Source organism: Sphaeramia orbicularis, chromosome 24 (genome assembly GCF_902148855.1).
Source record: "Sphaeramia orbicularis chromosome 24, fSphaOr1.1, whole genome shotgun sequence".
NCBI lineage: Eukaryota > Metazoa > Chordata > Actinopteri > Kurtiformes > Apogonidae > Sphaeramia > Sphaeramia orbicularis.
The window spans coordinates 40605379-40623641 of record NC_043979.1 but is presented as its reverse complement, the minus strand read 5'-3'; the positions used below and the strand labels follow the sequence as shown (position 1 = coordinate 40623641).

The window sequence follows — 18263 nt, the reverse complement described above, 5'->3', positions numbered from 1 at the left end:
TATTTTGCAAAATGAAAACGTTTATCAATAAAAAGTGTCAAAAACCACAACAGAAAAAAAGAATATATCTGTAAATCAACAACATATCGTCGGCTTCCTGATAAAACCTGTTATCTCCCCGATTATAGCTTCAAATTTCAGTCTCCTGTGAAAGTTGTTTACATTCCATCATAAGTACCAACATTAACCCTTAATAGGTAACCATCTAAAAATGTTATTTTTTAGTCAGTTACAATACTTTATTGCTTATAGTATGAAAGGATAGCAATGAAACAAAAAAAATATAACAAAATTGTGCTTTGTTACCTCCGCCAAGGAGGCTATGTTTTTGCCAGGGTTTGTTTGTTTGTTTGTCTGTCCGTTAGTGTGCAATATAACTCAAAAAGTTATGGACAGATTTGGATAAAATTTTCAGGGTTTGTCGGAAATGGGATAAGGAAGAAATGATTAAATTTTGGTGGTGATCGGGGGTGGGGGGGCCCACGCGGGGGCCCATTTCCAACAAACCCTGAAAATTTCATCCAAATCTGTCCATAACTTTTTGAGTTATGTTGCACACTAACGGACAGACAAACAAACAGACAAACCCTGGCAAAAACATAACCTCCTTGGCGTGGGGGGGCCCACGGGGGGGGGCAACTGATCAACCTTGGCGGAGGTCTGCGCTCTCCGAGTGCTTCTAGTTTTTTTTGTCATATTTCACAGTTTCCTGTTATATAAACAGTTTTTTGTTTCTCCTGTAAAATTTGCCAAAAGTCACATAGCAGGTTTTATCAGGAAGCCGATGATATTTACGTTCGTCGCCATGTTTATGGAATGACTTCTCGTGTCATCTCGCGATAATAAATAAACAAATCATCGCATTTGTGATTTAATGGAAAAACTGACATTACGCACTTCTGTTTTTTTCAACATTTAGTAAATATCGGTAAAGTTTTGCGCAGATGTCCAGTGGAAAAGCCACTTAAGTTGTAGAAGATGACGGTGTTTCCATGGCAACTACAGAGCCTCCGAACATCCAAACGGGTCATATCTGATGACCAGAAAAAGACGAGAAATTGTGTTTTACACCAATTATTTACATGTATTGACAGGATTAGTGGATCAGAAGTCGTAAATCATTTTATATCAGTGAATAATTTTGGTTGCTAATGGATGTTTGGGTCTTTACAGCACAGGTGTCAAACATGCGGCCCGGGGGCCAAATCCGGCCCGCCAAAGGGTCCAGTTCGGCCCTTGGGATGAATTTGTGAAATGCTAAAATTACACTAAGGTCTGAACAACCCTTTTAGTTCAGGTTCCACATTCAGAACAATTCAATCTAAGGTGGGTCATAATAACCTATAAATACTAACAACTCCAAATGTTTCTCTTTGAAAATGTAAATGTTTTCATGTATTTACATTAAAACAAAGTATAATTTTGCAAAAATATCTGAATTACCTGAACAAATATGAACAACCTGAAATGTCTTAAGAGAAGTAAGTGCAATTATAGCAATATTCCTCCTGTTACTAAATGTTTTGTGTATTTATAGTTCCACTGTGATCTGTAAGTTATAATGTACATGTGTAAATGATAAACTAAAGCATAATATTATTAAAACTAGAAAAGCACTCTGAGAGCGCAGACCTCCGCCAAGGCAGATCAGTGCGCCCCCCCCCCCCCCGATCACCACCAAAATTTAATCATTTGTTCCTTGTGCCAGTATCAATATTTCCTGAAATTTTCATCCAAATCTGTCCATAACTTTTTGAAAGATCCGGATCAGTCTTTGCCATTTGATAGAACACCCCATTGTAAATCCCTGAGTCAAATTGCATGAGATTTGCACAATTCCCCCATATTGTGAATTCCACCATAAATATTAGTCCCATATTTATTTGACCTATATTTTAAGATTCCTTGACCATGAAAACATACCATTAGCAACTGGATTCATAATTATATCCTTATTAGTTGAGTAGTTATTCACGAAAATCACATTTCTCGTAATGGCGGTTTTCTTCTGGATCTAGCTCCTTAAGTATTAAAGCTACATGAAATCCGGTGGCATACTCCCGATGCGGAACTGACTGAGCTACACGATGGCGCTTGTCAGAAATTTCTACCTTTAATATTAAAGGCACAGTAGGCCAAAAAGTAAGGGCACCCCCATTTTTTATATAAATTGAGATAAAATCCGCCTTCTGGATCAGATCCGGATCAGCCTTTGAAATGTGATAGAGGACCCCATTGTCAATTCCTGAGTGAAATTTCATGAGTTTTGGTCAATAATTAAGCGAGATATTGGGAAACGAAAATTTTGGCCCCATTTACCACAATGTTAACGAAAATTTCAAAGTGATCCAGAATCCAGGATTTCTTCCGGATCACCCCCAAAAGTTAATCATTTCTTCCTTATCCCATTTCCAACAAACCCTGAAAATTTCATCCAAATCTGTCCATAACTTTTTGAGTTATGTTGCACACTAACGGACAGACAAACAGACAAACAAACAAACCCTGGCAAAAACATAACCTCCTTGGCGGAGGTAAATATGAACAACCTGAAATGTCTTAAGAGAAGTAAGTGCAATTATAGCAATATTCCTCCTGTTACTAAATGTTTTGTGTATTTATAGTTCCACTGTGATCTGTAAGTTATAATGTACATGTGTAAATGATAAACTAAAGCATAATATTATTAAAATTACAAATTTTTTTCAGCTTGCTCATATTATTCACATTGTTTGAAAGGATAGTAAGAATAGTAAATGCAAACATTTTCATCATGTAATTTGACTTTTTTCACTCTAAAACATAGAGAAAAGTTTGGAGGTGACATAATTTATATATTATTATGTTATTATTTTACTGGTTCGGCCCACTTCAGATTAAATTTAGCTGAATGTGGCCCCTGAACTAAAACGAGTTTGACACCTCTGCTTTACAGGTTAAGGGAAACTCCAACACCACACGTTGTCAACACTACTCTTCCATAATAATTATAGATTTTATTACTAACTGCAGTGCATGGCATGAACGCAACATATTTAAGTAGCTGATACACTGTGCAAAAATTACACAAGCATAAAAAGAACCCCTGCAACTTATAATTACACGAAGACTGAAAGTGAGTGAAGCATTCGATATAATGTTGCATTATTTTGGTGCTACAGGGGTAAACAGCTCTGCCAGGCAGATGGAGCGTACAGACGTTCAGATGTGGTTACTCTGAATCAAGTCTCTAATTGAAAGCATAATGTGTTTAAAACATGGAGTTAGCATTAGCTTTGGCTGAACATCTGAAAAGGGAGCAAAGTGTGGAGTTAATAGAATTGTGTACTGAGGAAATTTTCTCCATGTTACGGAAAAAACATGTTAGTCGGAATGCGCCATGTTTTAATATTGAAGCCTTTCTCTCTGGCCTTCTGTAAACAGTGGCAGAATTTATTTGTATTTATCGATTTAGTTACAGGACAGTGTGTATTGGCATTAGTTACAAAGAACAAGATGCATGCAGCAGAGTTAGCAGAGAAGCTAAAGTGCTGCAAAATGATGCAAAATGATGCAAAGTGTAGCTAATAAGCCTGTAACAGTACACAAAATTTTCGGTTTTCAAAGCCACAGTTCGTTTTTTTTTTTTCGGTTCAGTACGGGAAGAAAGAAAACCCTTCAAAATGTCTTTAATACATTTATGAATTTTTGAACATTTTTCCCCCAATTTTTGGACACAATAGAATATAGGAAAACAGGAATAATATTATATAATAATAATATTAAAATTAAAATATTATCATAATAACCTATAAATAATGACAACCCCAAATTTTTTGTTTTTTTGGTGTAAAAAAGTAAAATTACATGAAAATGTTTACATTACCAAACTATAGTTTTACAAAAAATGTGAATAACCTGAACAAATGGAAATGTCTTAAGAAAAGTAAATGCAATTTTACCAATATTTTGCCTGTTACTAAATGTTTTGTGCGATCGTAACGCACATGTGTAAATGATAAACTGATAAACCGAGGCAGAATATTGTTAAAATTCCACTTGTTTTTCTTAAGACAATTCAAGTTGTTCATGTTATTCAGATTTTTAAGGAAACTTTGTAGATGTAAACCTGATCATAATATAATTTTACTTTTTTCACTGTTGTTACTTTACTGGTCCCGCCCATTTTACATCAAATTGGGGTGAATGTGGAACTGAACTGAAATGAGTTTGACACCCCTGATGTAGATGTTCATAAAAGCTCAGTTTAAGGTTGAGGGATATTTTATGTTTATGTTTACGCATTTGGCAGACGCTTTTTTCCAAAGCGACTTACGGGGGAAAACCAATCAAATCACTCAATCAATCAAATTTTATTTATATAGCTCCAGATCACAACAAAAAAGTTATCTCATGACACTTTATATACAGAGTTGGTCAAAACCAGACTCTAAGCCAATTTACAGAAACCCAACAGAATCCTCCTGGAGCAAACACATATTTTCTCAAAAACAGAGAAAACTGAAGAAAAAGGTCCTTTTTCAGCAAAGATATCAATAACAGAATGTAAAAACAAGCGTCTCCATCCACTGTCATTGATTAAACTCCATGGGTTTTACTGGTGAATCAATGTTATACAACAGGGGTGTCCAAACCTGGTCCTTGAGGGCCAGTTATCCTGCATGTTTTAGGTATTTTCCAATATTTAATTCACTGATCATCTAGATGTTCATAAAAGCTCAGATTAAAGTTGAGGGTTATTATATCAAAAACAGAAAAACCTGAATTAACCTGAACCTGAGTTAACCTTTCTTTAGTGATGTAGCACCATTTACTACAATATTATCCTCTGTATTTTGCATTTTTCAATGAAAATTAAGTATTGTCCTGTATTTAATTCACTGATCATGTAGATGTTCATAAAAATTCAGATTACAATTGAGGGTTTTTTTATATCAGAAACAGAGAAAACTGAAGAAAAAGGGATTTTTTCAGTAAAATTTATCATTAACCCTTTGGTATCCTGTCCAGCAAGACCCTTACTGAGCACCAAGTGTGCCTTTTTGGCACACTTGTGGAATAATGTCAAAAAATTTTCATGCAGTTTGTTTTTAAATCTCTTACACTTTTTTCTATTTCATCAACTTGAGCCGTAAACAAAAATACGAAATACTCAATAACTGTCACATTTTTTAACCCTTTAAATGCAGTGTTTGTAATGTAAACAAACCATTTTTTTGGATGCAAAAAACACAAAAAATTATTTTTTTTCAATATACTACATAAAAAGTGGATCACATATTATTTGATTTTTTTCATCCTGGAATATATCAATGATTAACTCCAACATCGGTTAATTTGCATTACTATTTTTGGCGCTAGGTCAAATGTTCAAAAATACTAGCATCTGTCACCAAGTGTGCGTAAAGTGCACACCTATAAATCAAACTATTAAATATTATATATGGATTTATTTTTCTGCTCTAATTTGATTTTATTTTTGTAAATCAAGGTCAGTCCTAATCATACATATCAAATAATCATTCATTTTAGATTTTTTTTTTTTTACCTTTAACCCTTTCATGCACGAATTATCAGAACCTTAATCAAAATTTTTTCCTGAGTGTTTTTATTCCTCTTTAAGAGTGAAAAAAACAATGCGACTGAAAATTTTCTTCTGAAAAAAAAAAAAAAAAAAAAAAAAAATTTAATAATTTTTAAAAATGTAAAAAATACATCAAAAAATAATAATGAAAAAAAAAAAAAAATCTTATGAACCTATTTTTCATGAAGTTGCAAAAATGTCCACTCAGCTGGACACTGTGTGTTTAATTTTTGACGCACAGAAACATGTATTTACTGATAAACTGTGTGAAAACTATGGGGAAGGCTTGTGATTTTGAGGGTTTATCCTCAGGAGAGATCTACATAATGTTACCAATTCATGTCAGAAAAGATATGTAGTGTCTTAAAACTTTAATAAAGATATGTGTTAAAAAAACAAACAAACAAAAAAAACAACGAAAAGAACAACAAAATCCATGAATATACAAGAGAACAGCTGTAGAATAGCTGTCCACTGGAGTGACCAGTATGCATGAAAGGGTTAAACGATCTCTTTTCATTATGATGTCACTACAGTTTTTGATGCAAAAAACACAAAATATGTTTGTTTTCAAAATACGACATAAAAATTAGATCACACATTATTTGATTTTTACAGCCTGGCATATGTCAATGATTAACTCCAACACTAACAACGTTAATAAATTCATTTAGACCCTCAGCTCTTAAATGAAGCCCAGATATCAATAAAAGCAGGATTTATGTCTTAATGGCTTTCAGTTCAAAAACAGTGGTTCTAATGGAAGAAACAGTGCGTTTTAGGCACACTTGGCAGACAGATGCTAGTCTTGTAATTTTCTTTTGTTTACAATGTGCACATTTTAGTCGGTGGCCAGAATTTTAAAGATCATGCAAAAATGAACAACTTTTGAATTCTAACCTTATTTAAATTGTGAAAAATAATATGAAGCTTTTTAACGCGAAGTGCAAAGTGTGCCTAAAAAGCGCACCCGGATACCGGAAGGTTAACTGAACATAAACCCAGTGTCTCCATCCACTGTCATTGATCCAACTCCATGGGTTTTACTGGTGAATCAGTGTTATAGAAGATGACGGTGTTTCCGTGGTAACTACAGAGCCTTTGAACATCCAAATGGGTCATATCTGACGACCATGAAAAGACGACAAACTGCATTTTACACCAATTATTTACATGTATTGATAAGTTTAGTGGTTCAGAAGTTATTAAACAGTTTATATTTGTATTTGTATTTATTTATTTAGCACAATAAAAACAGTGCAGGGAGGGAACGAAGCCCAAAGGGTTTGTACAGAGTTCCACTCCCATCATCTATTATAAAATAAAAAATAGAATGTACAAACATAAGAAAACAATAATTAAACAACAATTAACAATATAGAAAACACTGAAAAAGTCAGGACAGGAGATGTTTTTTCAGTGAGTTTTTGAAAGATGTAAATGACAATATAGACTTTAGACACATGTCCAGATTGTTCCACAATTTAGGACCTCTAAATAAAATATTAAATTGATGACCAGATGTTCGACAGAAGGGTAAATGAAGATTGTCACTATGTCTAGTTGAGTATAAATGTAAATCGGATGAAAAACTAAAAAAAATTATGAAAAGTGTCCGGAAGATCTTGCTTATTATTGATAAACTTGTGCACAAATAAAGACTGAGTTCATGAACGGGTAGTATTGAATATTTCCTACAAAATTGGTGCAGATGGTTCGTATCTGCTAGACAGTGAGATTGTTCTCGGGAATCTCTTCTGGATTATCGAGTTTGCTAAAATAAGTCGGATAAGTTCCTGACCGGACAATATTGCAGTAATTCATATATGGAAACAGAAAACTATAATACAAAGTCAAGTGAGCAGAGTGATGAATCAGGGAACAAACTTTTCTTAGTATTCCAAGCATCTTCATTGATCTTTTGCATACATGATTGATATGGCTATTCCAATTAAGACCTTCATCCAGAACAACACCCAAAAATGTGGTGTGAGGTACTTGACGGATTTCAGTTCCGTTAATTAATATTTTAGCTTCTTCTTTCGTGTAGGATTTATTTTTGTTGCAGAAGATCATGAAGTTACATTTTTATATCAGTAGATGCTGTTGGTTCCAGGTGGATGTTTACGGGTTAAAGTGTTCCCTTATGCAAAGAAGATATATTTCTCTATATATTGACTGTCAATATATTACTGACTGAAAAATATATTACTGTATAATATATATTTATATTTAAAATATAAAGAATAATACATTGTATCAATATATTTTGTATTATATTACAATATATTGAAAAATACATAAGGAATTGCCGCTTTCCATATATTGAAACATATATGACAATATATTTACTTATACATGTAAATATATGTCATTATATATTTAGTAATACACTTCAAAAAATATGCATGTATATATATGTACATCTTTTTCATCCTATGTTGCCAAAATGACCAAGAAGGCATCTTTTTTCAGTTAACACTTTTTTCATGTATATCACAATATGTTATTATGCATACCAAGTAATGTAAGTGTTGATAAATATCTGCTTTATGTAAACTTGTGTCAGTGGAAAGAAATTGAGTTTCAATAAAACTATATGTAAAAATATAGGGCAGTTTTTGTCTTTATTGCAATATATGTTTTATATGTGTCAATATATGATTAAAAGCATATATTGCAGTATATTGGAAAGTATATGCACTACTTTCCCATATATGGAAATGTATTTTTTAATATAATGCATTATATTTTTCGATATATTGCCATCTATTTTTGTTTCATAAGGGTTGTTACTGACAAGCGGCGGGTCGGTCATAAAATAACCATGGCGCTCTGTCGAATGCTGCAGACGCATTAGTATGTGGAACCGTAAACATTGTTGGCGTGGGTTCAGCTAGTGTTGGTATCAGAGTAAATGAGCCGGTGGACACTGGGACTGAGACGAAGGGCAAACGGAGGAAGAAGGACGAAGGAGTCAGGATTTGTGCGGCTCCTTAAATTGGATTATGATGTTGGGGTCAGGGTTCCTCTGGGACTAGAACCACACAGTAAACAAACAAGTCGCCTAAATACAGATGTAGTATACACTCAAAAAAATTATTCTTGGCTCTAATAAACATGAAGTGATATTTTAAAGTAAAATGTAACTGAAATATATGAAATTTAAAGTTTATTTATCCGAAAAAGTCAAACATAATGTGAATATGCTTAGTATAAAGTGAATCTAAACAAATAAAGTCAACTTTATTTACTAGATCCCATAAAAAGGCTGAGCGTCCCAGTCAAACACAGTTTATGTAAAAGTTTATATTAACTGAAGCAAATCTGACTGAAGGTATTTAATTTATTCATATTGACTAAATATGATCGAAAAAACATTGTATTAAATGCAACTCTTTACATTAAACTTATGTAATAAAATTACATGGAAAATTTACATGTAATTAAAATACATAAAGTCAACATTTTTGGCTTAATTATTTTTTTGAGTGTGTATTAGTGTATTTCTATATAGCAGTGGCTCATTAACCCTTTCATGCACGAATTATGAGAACCTTAGTCAATATTTTTTTCTTGAGTGTTTTTGTTCCGCTTTAGGCGTGAAAAAAAAACAATGCAATTGATTTTTTCTTTCTTTTTCTTTTTTTTTTAATGAACGTATTTTTCATGGAGTTACAAAAATGTCCACTCAGCTGGACACCATGCTTTTAACCCTCCGGTATCCGGGTGCGCCTTTTAGACACACTTTGCACTTCGTTTTAAAAAACTTCATATTATTTTTCACAATTTAAATAAGGTTAGAATTCAAAAGTTGTTCATTTTTGCATGATCTTTAAAATTCTGGCCACCAACTAAAATGTGCACATTGTAAACCAAAGAAAATTACCAGACTAGCATCTGTCTGCCAAGTGTGCCTAAAACGCACTATTTCTTCCATTTGATATGTATGATTAGGGCTGAGTTTGATTTACAAAAAATAAAATCAAATTACAGCAGAAAAATAAATCAATATATTGTGGCGAGGAAAAAGGAGAAACCAGCCAGTTGCTAGCGAGCCAACTTTATTGCTCTCCAGCCACCAGAAAACTCATGGAACTCTGTCAACACTCCTTGTGGGTGCTAAGACCCGCCCCACAAGCCACAACATCCTCTGGGTGAGAGAAACTCCATATCCTGTACACCACACAGCCCCCCCCCGAACACCCAGAAGGGAACACAACCTGCAACTCAGTGTCTCAACGGGGGCTTAATTGGCCTCCCATAGCGACTGCGCCGAAACACCCTTCAAGTCAGTGTGAGGAACCTGCAAAACAAGGTGCTCATTAGAACAATGGGCAGGAACATCATTGTCCAGTACAGGATGAGGAACACAATCAGTACTAGGAGGCAAAACTGGAGGCCTGGAAGGCGGACGGCCGCGACGAGGAACCTGGCCTAGCAACACAGGTTCGCCCGCCACAACATAGGCCGGCTTCAGGCGATCAACAGATACAAGCTCTCTGCGCCCACCCATATCCAAAACAAAACCCTTGGTATCCCGTTCAAGCACACGGAACGGACCATCATAAGGAGGCTGGAGGGGCGAGCGGTGGGCATCGTGACGTACAAAAACAAAACGTGCAGATAGGAGAGCTGTAGGCACGAAAGACCCTGGGAAACAGTGGTGCATAGGGCCCGGGGCTAAAGCGCCACCGGACGAAAAGGGGTCCACTGAAGAACGGGGACTCGGTGCGGCCGACTCCAGCAAAAATTCACCTGGGACACGGAGCGACTGACCAAATACCAATTCTGCGGGGGACGCGTCAAGATCCTCCTTGGGAGCCGAGCGCAACCCAAGCAGGACCCACGGCAAACGATCTATCCAACCATCACCCACGAGCGTAGCGCGCAGAGCTGCCTTGAGCGAACGATGGAAACGTTCACACAACCCGTTAGCCTGAGGGTGGTAAGCCGTAGTACGATGCACCTGTACCCCCAAGGAATGCGCCATCCCAGACCAGAGCTCTGAAATAAACTGAGGGCCCCTGTCAGAAGTAACGTCTGACGGTACACCAAAACGGGCCACCCAAGCAGAGAGAAAGGCACCAACCACATCGGTGGACGCAGTGGAGGACAGGGGAACCACCTCGGGCCACCTGGTGGTCCGATCCACCATAGTGAGCAGATGAGTGAAACCCTTCGAAGGTGGCAGGGGCCCAACCAGATCCACGTGCACATGGTCAAAACGCCTGGCAGGAATCGGAAAAGGTTCAAGAGGGGCTTTGGTATGCCGGTGCACCTTGGCCCGCTGGCAAGCAACACAAGCAGCTGCCCACCCCTTAACATCCTTACGAAAACCGGGCCACACAAAACGGGAACCAACCAGCTTAACAGACGCGCGCACACCCGGATGTGAAAGTGAGTGAATAGAGTCAAAAACGCGGTGCCGCCAACCTGCCGGAACCACGGGGCGAGGCCGTCCTGTGGACATGTCACACAGGAGTGAGGGACCTCCCTCTTGCAACACAACCGTCTCCAACTTCAAACCTGTACCGCCGGAGCGAAGAGCAAGGATATCTGGATCAGCAGGCTGCTCGGTGGCCATAGCCGAAAAATCCGTCCCGAGGAGCACGGGGCAAACCAGCACGCGTGAAAGACAATCCGCAACTGAATTGGACTTCCCGGCGACATGACGTATGTCAGTAGTGAACTCAGAAATGGCCGCCAAGTGACGCTGTTGACGTGCCGACCAGGGTTCTGATACTTTAGACATGGCAAACGTCAGAGGCTTATGGTCCACATAAGCCGTAAAAGAACGACCCTCCAGTAAAAACCGAAAATGCCGTGTAGCCAAAAACAGGGCCAACAACTCACGGTCAAAAACACTGTATTTACGTTCAGAGTCCCGCAACTTGCGGCTAAAAAATGCGAGAGGCTGCCATGCGTCTGCCACCCGCTGCTCCACAACAGCCCCCACAGCTAAATCAGAAGCATCGGTCGTGAGGGCGATAGGAGCATCAGGGTCAGGATGAGCCAGGAGAGCTGCATTAGCTAAGGCAGACTTAGCTCCTTCAAAAGCAACAATCCGGTCCGGAGTCCAGACAACAGTGTCAGCAGCCTTCTTGGAACGCAAGGCGTCATAAAGCGGCTGCAGGAGATGGGCGGCATGGGGAATGAACCTATTGTAGAAGTTCACCATGCCCAAAAACTCCTGTAACGACTTGACTACAACCGGGCGGGGGAAATCCGCTACAGCCTGAACCTTAACAGGCAACGGAACGGCGCCACACGCCGAAATGCGATGACCTAAAAAATCGATCACCGGCAACCCAAACTGGCATTTGGCTGGGTTGACAATCAGGCCATGAGCATCCAAGCGCCGGAAAACCTCCCTGAGGTGCGTGTGGTGCTCTTCGGGGGACGAGCTGGCCACCAAAATGTCGTCAAGATAGACGAACACGAAATCGAGGCCGCGCAACACCGAGTCCATAAGTCTCTGAAAAGTCTGGGCTGCCCCCTTGAGGCCAAATGGCATACGGAGAAACTCAAAAAGCCCGAAAGGGGTGATTACTGCCGTCTTAGGCACATCCTCTGCCCGCACTGGAACCTGATGATACCCGCACACCAGGTCCACCTTAGAGAAAACAGAGGCCGCAGACAACCGAACGGAGAAATCCTGAATGTGAGGAATAGGATAACGGTCTGGTGTCGTCACGTTGTTTAAACGGCGGAAGTCACCGCACGGGCGCCAAGACCCGTCTGCTTTAGGCACCATGTGGAGGGGCGATGCCCAGGGGCTGTTAGAGCGTCTCATGATCCCCAGCTTCTCCATGGTAGTAAACTCCTCCTTAGCGCAAGCTAGTTTTCCTGAGTCAAGACGCCGCGCGCGTGCAAAAACCGGCGGACCACTAGTGGGGATAAAATGTTCCACCCCATGTTTAGTGACTGTGGAGGAAAAGGCAGGAGTAGTCAAGGATGGGAACTCAGCCAGCAGACACTGAAAGATATCTCCAGACGCTGAAAAATTCCCGTGCGTCACCGGCCCAACTCCCCCAGCCTCACATGGAACAGTGGCGAAAGTTACAGCATCAATAAGCCTGCGGTTAGCAACATCAACTAGTAAACTGTGAGCACACAAAAAATCAGCACCAATGATCGGAACAGTCACAGAGGAAACTACAAAGTCCCACTCAAACTCACGTCCGTGGAAACAAACAGTTGTCCGTTTTGTGCCAAAAGTCTCAATAGGTGAACCGTTAGCCGCACTTAGCAGTGGGCCACCCCCACGGTCCGACATCCCTGGACCGGTGGGGTGCACCAAACTCTTCTGAGAGCCAGAGTCAACCAAAAAACGCTGTCCCGACAGGGAGTCTTTAATAAAGAGCAGCTCACCTCGTCCGTCGGCGCCCACGGCAGCCACTGCGTTTCCAGACACCTCAAACGTGCATGGGGGGACACAGCGCTTAGCTTTGTTGCCAAATCTCCGGTGGTAGAAACACAGGGGGCTCCCACGACGACGAGTCCCCGCGCCGACTGCAGACACCACCGCCGGGTCCTCCGCCGTCCTCTGCTGGGGCTCCGCCGCAGTACTCTGCACCATGAAGCGTCTGGTAGCCAGCAGGATCCGGTCAGCTTCTTCCGCCAAACCACGGTAATCGCCAGCGATCAGACGAGGAGAGTTAGCCAAAGCCGCTCGAACTTGCGGCGGGAGCTGACGCAGGAAAATGTGCGGGAAAAGAAAACCGCCGTCATCTGAACCAAGGAGGGATAGCATATCGTCCATAAGGTCCACGGCCGTACCGTCCCCCAAACCAGGCAGGCTGAGGATTTTATCCACTCTTTCGGCGGAGGACAGGCTGAACCTCCGCAGCAGAAGCTGCTTCAGAGCGGCGTACATCCCGCTCTGAGGGGGGTTACGCAGCAGCGGCATAACCCTGCGGGTGGACTGCTGGTCCAGGGCCGCGACCACCAAATAGTACCGGGAAACATCCGCGTCTACACCCCGTAGATGGAAAAGGGCTTCGACGTGTTGGAACCACGATGCCGGGTCGCTGTGCCAGAATTCTGGAAGCTTGATGGCGGTCGGGGCGGCGGAGAAAGAAGCCGGCTGTGGGAGCTGGAGAGGAGAGGAGGCCGAGTCCGCGGCCGAAGTTGAAGAGGAAACACTCTCTTCAGCTGGATCAGACATGTTCGAATCGGGGTCACCAATGTGGCGAGGAAAAAGGAGAAACCAGCCAGTTGCTAGCGAGCCAACTTTATTGCTCTCCAGCCACCAGAAAACTCATGGAACTCTGTCAACACTCCTTGTGGGTGCTAAGACCCGCCCCACAAGCCACAACATCCTCTGGGTGAGAGAAACTCCATATCCTGTACACCACAATATAATATTTAATAGTTTGATTTATAGGTGTGCATTTTACGCACACTTGGTGACATATGCTAGTATTTTTGAACATTTGATCTAGCGCCAAAAATAATAATGCAAATTAACTGATGTAGCTATTAATCACTGACATATGCCAGGATGAAAAAATCTAATAATATGTGATCCACTTTTTATGTCGTATATTGAAAAAAAATATTTTTGTGTGTTTTTTGCATCCAAAAAAAATGGTTTGTTTACATTACAAACACAGGATTTAAAAGGTTAAAAATGTGACAGTTATTGAGCATTTGGTATTTTTATTCACGGCTGGAGTTGATGAAATAGAAAAAAGTGTAAAAGAATTAAAAACAAACTGTATGAAAAAATGTTTGACATTATTCCACGAGTGTGTGAAAAAGGCACACTTAGTGCTTAGTAAGGGCCTTAGTGGACGGGATACCGGAGGGTTAAGTTTTGAAGCAAAGAAACATTTATTTAAATTTGAATTAAGCCAAAATATATTAAATTAAGCAAAAAAAAAAATTGAATTAAGCAAAAAAAATCTTGAATTAAGCAAACAAAATCTTGAATTAAGCCATAAAATATTAAATTAAGCAAAAAAAAATCTTGAATCAAGCAAAAAAAAAAATTGAATTAGGCAAAAAAAAAATCTTGAATCAAGCAAAAAAAAAAAAAAAAAATCTTGAATCAAGCAAAAATAAATAAATAAATAAATAAAATAAAATCTAGAATTAAGCAAAAAAATCTCGACTTAAGCAAAACATTCTTAAAATGAGCAAAAAAAAAAAAAAAAAAAAATTTGAAAATTGAATTAAAAACAAAAATCTTGAATTAAGCGAAAAAAAAATCTGCCAATGAAACAACTGAAAATGATCTTGGTAAGATTTCTTGAAATATGATTTTCCAGATCTATTGTCTAAAAATCAGTTCTTATATCTCGCTGAAAAGTTCCTCTTTAGGTGATTCTGTCTTATTTTAAGTGTAATGAGACATTTTGACTGGAAATAAGATAAATACACTTGACGAGATTTTGATTTTTTGCAGTGTAAAAGTGGGTTTAGCTACATACGACCCCTTTAACTCTTTCGGTGCCAGACAGTTAAGGGGCTAATAAGCCTTAAAAGTGCCACAGAATTTGGCTGTTTTTCAGTATTTCGCGTCGTTTTTATAATCGAAGTCTGAATCGATGTAACGATTACCGGTATAATGATAAACCGCGGTAAAATTGCAGACGGTTAATATTACCGATAAAATTCGAATTATCATGTTAACCGTGTTTGATTACCGCACTTTTAGGGAAAAAAAAACCCTATGTAAAACTATGCTTTTATGTCAAATATTTGAGTATAGTTTTAATTTATTAAAATTTTGATTTTCTATACCTAATATTTGGAACCAGTATTCACTTTTAAAGTCTTTGAAAAAGTTCGTTAACTCTTTCGGTGCCAGACAGTTAAGGGGCTAATAAGCCTTAAAAGTGCCACAGAATTTGGCCGTTTTTCAGTATTTCGCGTCGTTTTTATAATCGAAGTCTGAATCGTCATCAGAACTCATTTTCTAGCAGATGGGACTGTTTTGACGGATCGCTGTGTTTACGATATTACTACAAAATGGCCATCTAATTTGCATATGATTTCATTCATAAATTCATTCATAAAATTTCCCAAGCAGAAAATGAAACGCAAGCTCTTCCTTAGTCAAAAACCGCTCGGTAACATCCGACCGATTGCTACTTAGATTCAAAACGCACCGGACGCAGCCGATTCATTATTGATCGTAATTTGCAAGAAGATTTGAAAGAACGTCATCGAAATGTGAGAAAGAAATGGGGGTGGATGGTTTGTTTGTACACAAATATGGCGTGTTCTCCAAAGCCGATCTGATCGGCCCGTGGCACTTTAAAGGTTGTATTCGTAAAGCCGATTTAATCGGCCCATGGCATTGAAAGAGTTAAGCATCGCAAATATGTAAGTCAAATATGTAAGTCTGTAAATTTGTTGGAAAGATCTTCATAAACTTGTATCATTTGTTGTAAATTATGTTGTCAACTGGTTTGTAATAAGTGTAGTTCATGTAGCATGGGGCTTGGAATGACTGTTGATCGATTGTGGCATAACCAAATGTCATTTTTCGTTTCAACTGTCAAAGTTGTCAGTGGGCGGCAGTAGACAAGAATCTATCTATTTACCTATCACATGCAACATATTTTCATTGAAATTCCATATCAAGACATATTTACCTGCTGTTGGAACTGGATTCATCGCTATCATAGTCTGAAGACTGGGAATCAAAGTCTGAATCGTCATCAGAACTCATTTTCTAGCAGATGGGACTGTTTTGACGGATCGCTGTGTTTACGATATTACTACAAAATGGCCATCTAATTTGCATATGATTTCATTCATAAATTCATACATACAATTTCCCAAGCAGACAACAAAACGCGAGCTCTTCCTTAGTCAAAAACCGCTCGGTAACATCCGACCGATTGCTACTTAGATTCAAAACGCACCGGACGCAGCCGATTCATTATTGATCATAATTTGCATAATTTATTCGGTCGCGTGACCTCAAATTCCTGTCTGGTCTCAAAAGGGGGACACAGAAAGAACGTCATCGAAATGTGAGAAAGAAATGGGGGTGGATGGTTTGTTTGTACACAAATATGGCGTGTTCTCCAAAGCCGATCTGATCGGCCCGTGGCATTGAAAGAGTTAAAACCTGCTGTCTGAGTTTTTCTCGGTTCTACATATCATTTTTCTGGTAAACAGAAGCCCTTGTCAGTCCTCTTCCTGTAATTCTATCAGGCTATTATAAGGAAGGACACACTTTTGCAGAGAGAAAATAGGTCATCTGATTGGTCGTGACTGATCCGCCTACTGATCAGGTATTCCAGAATAGTACTAACTATTCTGAGCTCTTTTCCAGGGCAGGTGCAGAGTACTTTGGGCCAGAATCCACAGCTAATTAATCAGACGGCCCCATATGTCTGCGTCTGCGCTAAGTGTGTGATACAACTTGCAAATAGACAGACGCAATTTGTCTTAATAAAGTATAATTCTGTCTGTTTATCCGTTACCTGACTCATACCGTTGGGGAGTTCTCAGATCACCGAATGACTGTATTTGTAATGTGAAGTTCAGAAAGAAGATATTTAGAGAGAAAAACAATCAATATGAGGCGGTGATTTTCTTCAACGCGTACATTAATTTGCAGGAGCTAACAGCCTCTTTAAAGGCCTGGTGATACCGAGCCAGACAACAGTCATCAATTCTTTGTGGAAAACCAAGGTCTCACCAGGTATCTCTCATCATCTTTCATGCCCGGAGTGCGGATGAGGTGGTTCTGCTCCCCCCTCCAGTCGCCAAATCGACGGAAGAAGTAGTTGGAGAGGAACCGGTTGATGGGGTCCCGGATGATGTTAATATAGACGGGTTGTTCTATCCTGAACCTAGACGACAGAAAAGAGGGAGGAAAAGTTAAAAACATGCAACTCGGAGAGATTAAGATTACCCAATTAGGTATGAATTCAGCCAATAGTTTTGGTGCTGCAGACATTTGAAATTTCACCCATTATAAGTAAATGGGGGGGTAAAAAGATTTTAGAAATTCATGAAAAATCATAACTTTGAGCTACTTTTCTGGCGCTATATAAATAAAATTTGATTGATTGAGTGATTTAATTGGTTTTCCCCTGTAAGTCGCTTTGGAAAAAAGCGTCTGCCAAATGCGTAAACATAAACATAAACATTAAATTATTATTATGATTTTTTTTTTTTTTACTGATTTAAACTGTTTAATACCTGTTGATCCACTAATCCTATCAATACATGTTATATAGTAATTGGTGTAAAAATACAGTTTGTCGTCTTTTCATGGTCATCAGATATGACCTTATTTGGACGTTCAGAGGCTCCATAGTTACCGTGGAAACACCGTCATCTTCTACAACATTGATTCACCATGGAGACGGTGAATGGAGACACTTAGTTTATGTTCACTTAACCCTCCGGTATCCGGGTGCGCCTTTTAGGCACACTTTGCACTTCGTGTTAAAAAACTTCATATTATTTTTCACAATTTAAATCAGGTTAGAATTCAAAGCTTGTTCATTTTTGCATGATCTTTAAAATTCTGGCCACCAACTAAAATGTGCACATTGTAAACAAAAGAAAATTACCAGACTAGCATCTGTCTCCTAAGTGTGCCTAAAACGCACTATTTCTTCCATTTGATATGTATGATTAGGGCTGAGCTGGATTTACAAAAATAAAATCAAATTAGAGCAGAAAAATAAATCAATATATAATA

The 18263-nt window shown here is 39.0% G+C and overlaps 1 protein-coding gene across 1 annotated transcript in view; it reads right to left on the bottom strand.

Annotated features, from left to right (window-relative positions):
- usta (uronyl 2-sulfotransferase a) overlaps positions 1-18263 on the bottom strand; it is a 241053-nt gene that overhangs the window by 44463 nt on the left and 178327 nt on the right. The window contains exon 8 of the mRNA XM_030128233.1: positions 17250-17403. Coding sequence (XP_029984093.1) covers positions 17250-17403 — 154 coding nt within the window. The remainder of the gene's footprint in view (positions 1-17249; positions 17404-18263) is intronic.